This window comes from Grus americana, chromosome 1, assembly GCF_028858705.1.
Source record: "Grus americana isolate bGruAme1 chromosome 1, bGruAme1.mat, whole genome shotgun sequence".
In the NCBI taxonomy this organism is placed as follows: Eukaryota; Metazoa; Chordata; class Aves; order Gruiformes; family Gruidae; genus Grus; species Grus americana.
In genome coordinates this window covers 48,637,958-48,648,215 of record NC_072852.1, presented here as the reverse complement: position 1 = coordinate 48,648,215, position 10,258 = coordinate 48,637,958, and the positions used below count along the sequence as shown (strand labels likewise).

Sequence of the window (10,258 nt, the reverse complement as noted above, 5' to 3'; positions counted from 1 at the left end):
AGGGAAAGACTCTCTTAGCCTGGTATGCGAATTAAATATTACATTAGCTGAAGTATCAATGCATACATTGGGTGACTCAGACACCACCTCTGAAATACAAGGTAGTATTAAATATAGGTTTTGCCCCTAGAACTCTAAAGATCATCTGTAATCTCGCAGCGTTTCCATCAGGCTCACAGGATCTTCCAAAGGAGGCGGATTGTGCCACGGACATCCTTGACTTGGACAAAGTGAATGTTCCTGTGTAGACAACCTGCCCAAAGGCATCAGTTGCTTTTAGATTAGATACTCCACAATCCGGTCTCCTTTTTTGTCCCTGCTTGGGAAAGCGCTAGATGCAAGGCAGTGTTATGTTTTTGTACTAGGTGGTTGATTTTGCGTCAGAGTATGCTGCCCAATGACTGACTAGTTTTCTGTAAAACTCGGTTAGAAATCATTATTATGAATACTCTGGTTTTCTGTTAATTCCAGATTAATTCCATTAATTCAAAGTACTAATTCCACAATAGTCCTAAATTTTTCCTTTTGCACACAGCCTGTGAGTCTTACCATAGCTTTCGGTTTGGGTCCAAAATCTTCTATTTGCGTCAAGCTGATTCTTTTGTTTGGAGCGTTTCCCAGCATACGGCTCAGGTACTGCTGAAAAGAAAGGTAGCGAAAGTGCTAATGGTGGTTTTTATGACAAAAATGGTGATCGCCTTTTTTGGGGGGGGGTTGGTTTTTTCTTTTTTTTTTAAACGCTATATCCTTTCTCAACCTGGAAATTTGATAAGATGTAGTCTTCTCATTGAGAATGTTCTCTCTGTAATCTCTATGAAAGAAAAAGAAAAACCCCACAACTATTCGCCCCTGAGACGAAGCGGTGATGCTGGGATTCCTTTTGCTTCACTTCATTTGTCTGAAAGTGGGGGTTACTGTGTCTGAAGGAGGTTCCTTTGATTGGCAATTAAGACAGGGAGGCACCTCTAGGTGGAGATTCAGCCCAGCTTAAGAGAGGTGACTGAAACGGGCAAGATGAAATCACTTTCTTAACGTTTAAGGATCCTGTGTAAGCAGGAACCCACCTGTCGGTCCATTGCACATTGGTTCTTGGGTGACGGTGGCAGTACGGTAGACTACATATGCTGATCTTCGAGGTTCTGAAGAACTGAAATAAGTGTCTCTTCCAGTTTCTCTCACTGGAGGAATAGCAGAAGCAGCTTCATCGTCCTTACTTTGACCCCTTTGTTGGCGACGTGGTTTTGCTTTGGGGTCTGGAGTGTGAATTCCTAAAAGAGAAGCAGCAAACTCAGACCAAAATGCTGGGCTATTCCTTCAAAATTGGACATGTTGCAGGAGGCCGGAGGCTGGAAGGCCTAGATAAAGCAAATGCTCTTTGTGGCTAGTCCAATCCAAATATGGACTGTCCCTATCTGACACTAAGAACAGAAATTAACTAGGTCCTGCCAAGTCATCTGTGAGTTGAGTAAACAAGAAGGAATAAGCCAACTGTTTTCTCAAAATACCTTTTCCTGTTCCTGTGTTATGGGACTTGCTTTCTCCCTCGGAAATCCATTGCTTCTCCTTTGCTTCTTTACCGGGATAGTTCTTTACCCGCTCCATGCGATTGGTTCCTGAGGGATTAAAATAACGCATATTTACTTTTTGCAAAAGCAGGCACAATCTTCTCCTCCAAAAATGCTTTTTTGTTTGGTTGGGTTTTTGGGGAATTTTTTTTGGTTTTTGGTTTTGTTTTTTTTTTTTTAAAGCAGATCTCCCACTTCATACACAGGTCTTCTTGGGCTGTACATGTTAAAAGTGCCGTTCCTCAGAAGGAAAGCGCAAGCGGTTATGGTTCCTCTAGAAGAGTTCACGGTTGCAAAATCTCGCAAGGAAACTCAAAAATTGACTATAAACACAAAGGTGTTGGACTCGTTCAATGTCTTTGACCGCTTCTGGCTTAGAATGCTTCTCATTATGAATTTGCAAATCTTCATGAATACCGTATTTTGGGTTTACAGTTTAAAAGTACAAACATTGGCTTTAATCCACATACGCGTTTGTAATCACTGCGAATCAAAAGCTGCATGCAATTTATGTGCGTGTCACAGGGGGAACAAATCCTTTTCCAAAGTCAAAGTGTACCATCTAAATGGGAACCCAATGCAAAGGGACTCCAGAGCATAGGGTGACAACCCTGATCTGTGTGTCGCTACAAGGTAACTCAGTTAGCAACAAACCAGGAACCTTAATTAGCATGGTCCTGCCTACCGGTGCTTATTTCTCACGTGCTGCACATGAGGCACGCTTTTCCTCTGGCTCGGCTGCATCGTCAGTTGAGCTACGTGTTGTCCTGCGAGCTGAACAACTGAAATGATGTGGCATGCAAACTAACTTCAGTTTATAACTTGATATAAGTTTAATCCTCAGGCACATCGGTGATACAGTTTACAGCATGGGCCCAGGCATGCTTGTAACAGCTGACCTGGCGTTGCTGACGTGGTGCCAAGGAGCATTGCAGCACTACCAGTGAACGGCCAAAGCTTCAACCTTGTCACATTGGCTTTAGCTCCGATGTCAACGTACCTAGTGGTAAGGGTATTCTACTGCGGACATGTCTGTTTTATAACTTCACAGAAGCAATTCTTTTCCAAAATTAAGCAGGAAAAATTCAATTGGAATCAGCATAGAGGATTTTTTTTTCCTAGAATGATGCTAACCCAAGCAGAATGGTAAAGAGTGTTTTTGATTGTTATAGGTAATGGTGCAGCGTGAGAAAGAGTCTCTAGAACATAACAAAGAAAGAATAACTCAGATCTGAAATGGTGAAGCTTAATGCGTGCACGTTCAGGTCCTTTTTCTTAGCACATGATGTTCAGCAAAGAGAAGCTGATGCTAAAGTGTATTACCTCCGTTTTCAAAGGATCCACGATCTGTTCTGGGAACGGTCTGTGCTGGTACTGTCGTTCCTGAGCTCTCTCCTTCTCCTTTTGCATTCTTAAATGTTGTAGGAACTGTATCACCGTCGCCTGGAAGGGCAACAGAGAGAGTGGTTTAGCTGCTTGTGTGTAAGCCCAGGGAATGGCGCTGCCATTCTCTTCCTCCCTCAGTGATCCTATCTGACTGAATTTCTGGTATTTTGAAGATGCATGTCATTGTGGTACCAAAAACCTCAGAGAACTGTCTGGAAGAAATGCTTTGGGGAAACATCTCTATCCTTTTCTCTGAATGTATCTAATTCTAAAGACAGACCTATATTAGAACCTGTATTTGCCTGTTTGTTACTGATTTCCTTGTCGATAGTCTAAGTCTATCTCAATGAGGTGACATAAATCTTGGTCGTGAGGAAAAATTGTAGGGAAGACCACCTCTGTCGTGTGTCTCAGGAAAGTAGACATAGGCTTAATAGCCCATTTCTACCTTTTCCCTCGCCAGTGGACGCAGGTAGTCGTCACGTGTGTGACACTACCCATGTATATGGGGAAAAAGTAGTGAAGTCTGTTGACGCTCTTTGTAATACGCTATCCTTCATTGTCACTACATTAAAGAAGAGGGGAGGAGGGGCAAGCTATGGAGTAGTTTCTCCCTGTAACAGTAATTTAAAAAGTGGTAAACGATGTCCCAGAAGATGAAAAGCACTTGCCTGCCTGCAAGTCTCGCTCGGTAGCTTCCCAGGGTAGTAGCTCGTTTTCCCGAGGTGAAGACACAGTTTTTGTTGATTGGTGTTCCTGAGGGTACTGAATCCCGTAATACTCTCCTAAACATACCCCCAGGGGAGGAAAAAACCCAATGTTTACTGTATCGGCAGTATTGCTGTTTAGGAAAGAGTGACTATATTGCTGTTTAGGAAAGAGTGACTGATTTCCTACTTACCAGATTGATAGCATATTTCCTTTATTGCTCTTTCCTCTTCAAGGTCTGCAGCAGTCTGAGGCACCCAGTCAGGAGCACCTGTAGGCAGTATTTTTAAAAGGTTACGCGGTATCTATACAAAGACCTTCAACAATTCTTAATGGTCAAAAACCAACGTGAGTTTCATTGTGGTCAGGGTTTGTTTTTTTCTGACGGCAACCTCTGATTCTGGACAGAAAAATGATTCCTGAATAGCAGGAGTTTCCAGCTGCAGTGGAATTGCAGTTCCAACACGTATACAACAAGCTCTGCCCAAAGTTCCTCTGCTGCAATGTCTGCCGGCAGAGCTGGTGAAGGGAGTGCTCCTTGTCTGTCTCAGTTAAGGCCGCTAAGATCAGCAAAGCCCTCCTTTTTATACTGTTTAAATTGAGGTGGCTTACTCGGACTGAAACCGAGTTAGGAAGCGCTAACAGGCAGCCCCGAAGGGCAGGGGGAAAGTGAAAAGCAGCTTGGGGCGGCCTGAGAACTAGCACAGGAATTTGCGGAGTGCACGCATGAGAGCCGGTCGGTCTCTCGCTTTCACCCCCTGGGACTGCACGGTTCATTCCTTCCCAAGGAGTCTCTCAGTCAACGGTTTAACTACATTTCAAAACCTAAATAAAATCTAATATAGCAATAAATGTATACACATACACACTCGGTTAAACTAATGAAGAGTTTTGAGGGGATTCTCTTTGCTAGATTGAAGAATATCTTTCTGTAGTAAAATGAGACCGCCTACAGAGTTTAGGAAATCAGTGAAACAAGGCTTCTAGTCAGCATGAGAAACCTGCCCTCCATGGTGGGATGGGGGAGAGAATCGGCAGAGAAAAAGTGAGAAAACTCGTGGCTTGAAAGAAAGACAGTTTAATAGGTAAATACTTTGAGCAAAGTATTTAAGGGGAAGTCACACAGCTACCTTTTGTAAACCAACCTGTGACTTCACCTTCAGTGAGGAGAGTGTACAGCCCCTGTTCAAAAGTTTGTTTCCCAGAGAAGAAGTACCACCTCCTGAACTTGTCATTTTGTCCCCAAATTTTGAGAAATTTTGAAGAGTGACTACCAGTTCCAATAGTTTGGAGATTATGTCAAAAACCCGTCAAGACCTCTTTTCTCAAAAGAGGATGGTTTGACGGTTATGCTAATAAACGAGTTGGAAAGTGCATTGCGAGAGTGGAAAACCCCCTTCTACCCCCCGGTAAACGAAAGAAAAAATTGTTTACCGTTCTCCTCCTCTTCATCATCGTCCTCGTCGTCGTCTTCATCGTTGAGGTGTATAGTCAGTGGAGGGTGAATTGGTCGTAAAATATTCTTTTGATTTCTGAGTGACTCTTGACCATGGGCTGGGTGCGGAATCCCTTCTTGGACACCTTGTTGCAATGGGGCATCTGCAGGAAAGAACATTACATTCATTTTGTTAGGAGGGAACTGGAAGATCAAATCCAGGTTCAGGCCAGCAGGTATCTTCTTGAAATCATTGCCATACTGAAGGAGTCATTAAATAGACGGATTGTGCCTTTTCCGAAAAATCTTCTGCTGAGGTCGGCAAAAGAGCGTCTTCCAAGTACAGAAAGTCTGAAAAAGCAGGCAGGTATTTACACCATGGGACAACATGGGATTAGTAATACGGGGGCTGAAGTGAGTCAATGAGTTTAGAACCCCACCTGTGAAAATATTTTAAACATGCTGAATAATAGGCAGGCCATGGCATCGATTTTGAAGAGTTTAGCAACGCTAAGCACAGGAGTACCAATTTTTAGCTTGTCGACAATTTTTTCTCTCAAAATCTTCTGAACCACAACTCTCTCTACTAAGTGCAAAGTGTAGATTTTGAGAAGGAATATGAAGTTCATGACATTAATTTACACTCAACCAGATTCTTGTGCATCTCTTGCTTGCCTATGAGCAGCATGTGTATCATGTTAAAGGCATTTTAGTAGCACTCCTGCAGACCAGATTTGTTGTATCTCGTGCAAGAGAAATTAAGATACAACACTTAACTTGGTAGAGCCTTTATTTATTCATTTCATTAGTAATGTATTTATTGATTTAATTTATTAATTTATTCCAAACGACAAACTGGAAATACATCTGCACACACAGCACTGTAATCTGATGTTGTCTCTACAAGGGGTGTCTCATCCATATAACATGTTGTGCTCTATCAACAGATACTGCTGCTGGTGGCCCTAACAACCTCCTCCCTCCAACCACACACGCTGCTTTTCATTTCTCTTAAGTGCTTACCTGCCCACTAACCATTTTCACTCCTGGAGAGATTTCATCTAGCAAATACCCAAGGAAGGCAACATTTTTACTCCATGGATCTTAGCAACCTAAACTGCCTTTTGTGACTTCACCTTTCATGTCACCGATAGTTACAAAGATTCGTAAGCAGACAGCTAAAAAAAGTCATATGGCAACCCTATTCAAATGCCAATCCAATTCCTTTCTTTGCCTTCAACTTGCCGGCATAGCGGATCATACCTGATTGATTTGCCATGGTACATTTCTTCACCTGCACGTACGCTACGTAAGCGCTGGAAGGACGTTTTTGTGCACTTACTTAAGAGCTCTACTGGAGAAACGGCTGAGAAAATATTTTTACTCACTGTTACTCGGCGGCAAAAAAAGTCCATTTATGCTGCGAGGTTTGCTGTGATGGAAGGCGCAACTGATCCTCAAGCAGCCTGATGGTTGTTTTTCCCAGAAACAGGAGATGTTGCTGTACTTCTGCTGCAGGAGAAAACAGGTTTCAGATACTGTCAGTACAGCGATAAAACGGGACTAAATGGATTCATATACAGCGTACTGCTGTGAACATATGACTAAGATTTTGTGGGACCACGAGCTGCTACTTTCGAACATGTAAAGTTATCTTAAGCTCCAGGTAACTCTAAAGTTACCTTGAGCTAGGGCAAGGGAGCTTTCGTGATGTCTGTAGATGAGAATAGGAGCAAAGCAGTCTCCTTACTGTACTGCAGTGCGTGCAGTATCATGGGTTACCGGCGGTTTCTTAATGAGTTTCTATGTCATTTTTTAAAGGACATCAAAGTCACACTTGAAAATAGTTGAATACGTGACGGGAAGTTCCACCCAGTTCCAGACATTAGCAGCTGGGTCTCAGAGCAGCATCTCCAAAACATGCCACTTCTGGACTGTCGTCGGGACAGCTGGGTGTTTAGAGGATCGTGAGCTCTTCTCACTGCTCCTGAAAATCAGCTGTTTGATCTACAGATGGGGCCAGGACCCATGCAGAGTGGCATAGCGACGTCTAACTTTACATAACCACCCTCCCTTTCAAGACGGATATGTCAGGAGAATCAAGGGTACAAACCACTGTACAATCTACAGCATTTACCTGTGCGTAGGGGGAACAAACATGGAAAGAGCGGTCATTCCCAGCTGCGGCCATTTCCAGCTCTCAGGCTTCTCCTCCACTCTCCTACTGCTGGCAGAACATACACGAAAAAGTTAGAGCTCTCAACATTCAGGCAACTTGTAATCGTGTCCTGAAAGCAGTAGTTCTCTTTCCAAACCTGGACCTTCAGACCTTTTTGGAAACAAAACTCCAACAGATGGCGAAAGACGCTGGAACGGAGGAGCTGCTACCTTCTCTGGGCTTGCTGAACCAACGAAGGCAGTTGCTAGCCGGTATAGAATGTTACGTTACGAAAGCTCCCAACTGCTCCTCCAGCTCGTGACATCAGCATGATGGTGCTATGTGGCCTGTCCAGCTTGAACACCTTCCTCTCTCTCCCTTGCTTCAGAGTAGAGTACGGAAAATCGGACCGTTTCAAAGGGTCTCCCCTTCTGGTGTTTCTTTAACGTAAACCGGAACAAACCCATTTGGCAGGGCTACAAGAATACCCAACTTCTTGCTTATCCTTATCCTTTGACTAGGTTTTCAACCAAAATCCTGTTGGCCCATGTTTTTCTTGCAGCACCTCTTTCTTTGGATGGAGAAACTTGCTGCTTCGTGTTAGTACACTGCTAGCTGTTAACGGCTGACGTTGTTGGGGTTCATTGCTTTTTCTTGCTTCCATGATGTCCAGTGCCACAGCTAAAGCAGAAAGAAGAGCGTACACTTGTGTCCCTAATTAAGACCTCTGTTCTCGCTCCCGTCCGAGGCTGCCTCTGAACAGACAATATCTAGGCGGGGAAAGGAAGTTTCAGTCCTGGAAAACGGTCAGGCAGGCTGTGATCCCCAGGACAGGGGGTCACAGTTCCCACACTGAGTGACATCAGTGACTTGGAGCTGAACACTTCCGGTGCCAGAGACTCCACGGGCACAAATGGTACTACGAGGCTGGCTCAGCGGTGGTTATGCCCAAGCTGGGGGAGAAGCACGGAGACATTGAAATGACTGGAAGTCTTCAGGTCTCTCGAGGAGCCGATCAATTTGTTTGTGACTCAGGTATCAGGAGATGGCCCAAAGAGCTGTGAAGCAAGAAACGATGTGAGTGAAAGGGGTCCCACAGGTCCGTAAGCCCTACAGCTGACTGGGGCACACAGGGGAAGGAACATGCCGGAAAGCAGGCGAGGGCCATGAATAATGAACTGCCAGCGGGCAGGAGCAGCCCGAGTAAGAAAGTGTTAACGCTGCCAAGAGCTATCCAAACAGGGGCTCTTCTTAGCTGTGTAGCTGTGCCTCAGTGAGGCCTGGCTGCAGGGAGGGGGAGACCCGGGCGGCGGGAAGTGTCGCCGCAGGTCTGGAGCGAAAGGCACGGTAGAGGTTTCCGTAGGGCTCCCCCCTGGAAGGCGGGAAAGGAAGGTCGTTTGGGGGCCGTTTCAGCTCTGTCCCCCTCCTTTCCTGCCAGGTGCACCCAGGTGTTGGCCCTGAGGTTGCGTTTGCTTTTTCCAAGTGTAGGGAATAGCCAGGGCAAGGAACGAGGCCGCTCCAACATGACGGCACTGGGAGCTTGTGAGCCTCGTGGGGGAAAAATAAGCTGCGCTCTCATTTTTCTTCTTTCTTTTCTTTCTTTTCTTTCAACAGTTTTATTTGGTGATCAGAGGAATATCGGACTTATGACAGAAGCATTCATCGGAGGCAGCAAGAGGTGCAATACTTCGCAAGGTGAAAGTAGTAAGTCATGGTGCCCAATCACAGTTATTTCTTGTTGTGATTGGGGTGGCATTCACCTGTCTGGCTGTGGGCCTGCGGGTCGTGTTTCCCGGTTTTAGTAGCAGCAGCAGTAGCAGCAGCAGCAGGAGCAGCAGCTACTGCTGTGTGTCGGCTGGGTGACTTTCTCCCCTGGGTGTTTGGGTTCTGGATGGAAGAGCTGAAACGATTGCCAAAACGTCAGTAACTTTGTTGTTCAGCTCTGAGTACCAATGCCATCCTGATGGTGGTCATGTAAGGGGACCTCCCTGCACTAGGTTTTGGCTAGGATAGAGTTATTTTTCTGCACAGTGTGGGGCTGTGCTGTGGATTTGTGCTGAAAACAGTGTTGCTAATACCGGGATATTTTGGTTACTGCTGAGCAGTGCTCAGGCAGCGTCAAGGCCTTTTCTGCTTCTCACCCCCCCCCCCCCCAGCGAGTAGCTGGGGGTGCACAAGAAGTTGGGAGGGGACACAGCCGGGACGGCTGACCCCAGCCGACTAAAGGGATATTGCATACCATAGGAGGTCATGCTCAGCATATAAGGGGCTTTGGGAAGAAGAAGAAGAAGAAGAAGAAGAAGAAGAAGAAGAAGAAGAAGAAGAAGAAGAAGAAGAAGAAGAAGAAGAAGAAGAAAGGGGGTAAACTCAGAGCGGTGGAGTTTTTTTCTACCCAAGTCACCGTTAACGCGTGATGGAGCCCTGCTTTCCTGGGGATGGCTGAACACCTGCCTGCCGATGGGAAGTGGTGAGCCATTTCCTTGTCTCGCTTTGCTTGCGCGTGTGGCTTTTGTTTTACCTATTAACGTGTCTTTATTTCAAGCCCCGAGTTTTCTCACTTTTTCTCTTCCGATTCTCTCCCCCATCCCACCGTGGAGGGCAGGTTTCTCGTGCTGACTAGAAGCCTTGTTTCACTTAGGTTTCACTTCTATTTGTGCTCTATTGGATTACAGCTGTTGTGACTTCACCTGTCATTAAACATCTTGACCGCAAAGTGGTAGTTACCGTAAAGATAGTAGGTGTTTATAGGTTGGTTGCAGTGAAGGTGGCAGTCAAGGAACTACTCTGGTTCTAAAATGTCCGGTTGGTAGTTCTGCCTTGCACACTAGAACTTGTATAGTAAAGGGTGTGTAATTTCTTTGGGGAAGAGTAACAGAAGTGTGGAGGTTGGGAGGAAACGAGAAGATGCATTGCATTAAAAGACCTCTGAAACTGCAAAGTGAAAAAGTGCTAGTATTTATTCATCTCAGAAATTATGCCTTAAAACATCGTCTGCAAAAGTCATTT

At 45.1% G+C, this 10,258-nt stretch overlaps 1 protein-coding gene across 1 annotated transcript; it reads right to left on the bottom strand.

Annotated features, from left to right (window-relative positions):
- Positions 1-1,035: 1,035 nt before the first annotated feature.
- LOC129201555 (uncharacterized protein C12orf50 homolog) lies at positions 1,036-7,285 on the bottom strand. Its single transcript, XM_054813011.1, has 8 exons — positions 7,232-7,285; positions 6,483-6,606; positions 5,094-5,258; positions 3,853-3,930; positions 3,623-3,736; positions 2,889-3,008; positions 1,506-1,613; positions 1,036-1,268 (listed from the first exon to the last, which is right to left on the bottom strand). Exons 1-8 carry the CDS (start codon positions 7,283-7,285, stop codon positions 1,036-1,038), a joined length of 996 nt encoding a protein of 331 aa, XP_054668986.1.
- Positions 7,286-10,258: the final 2,973 nt, after the last annotated feature.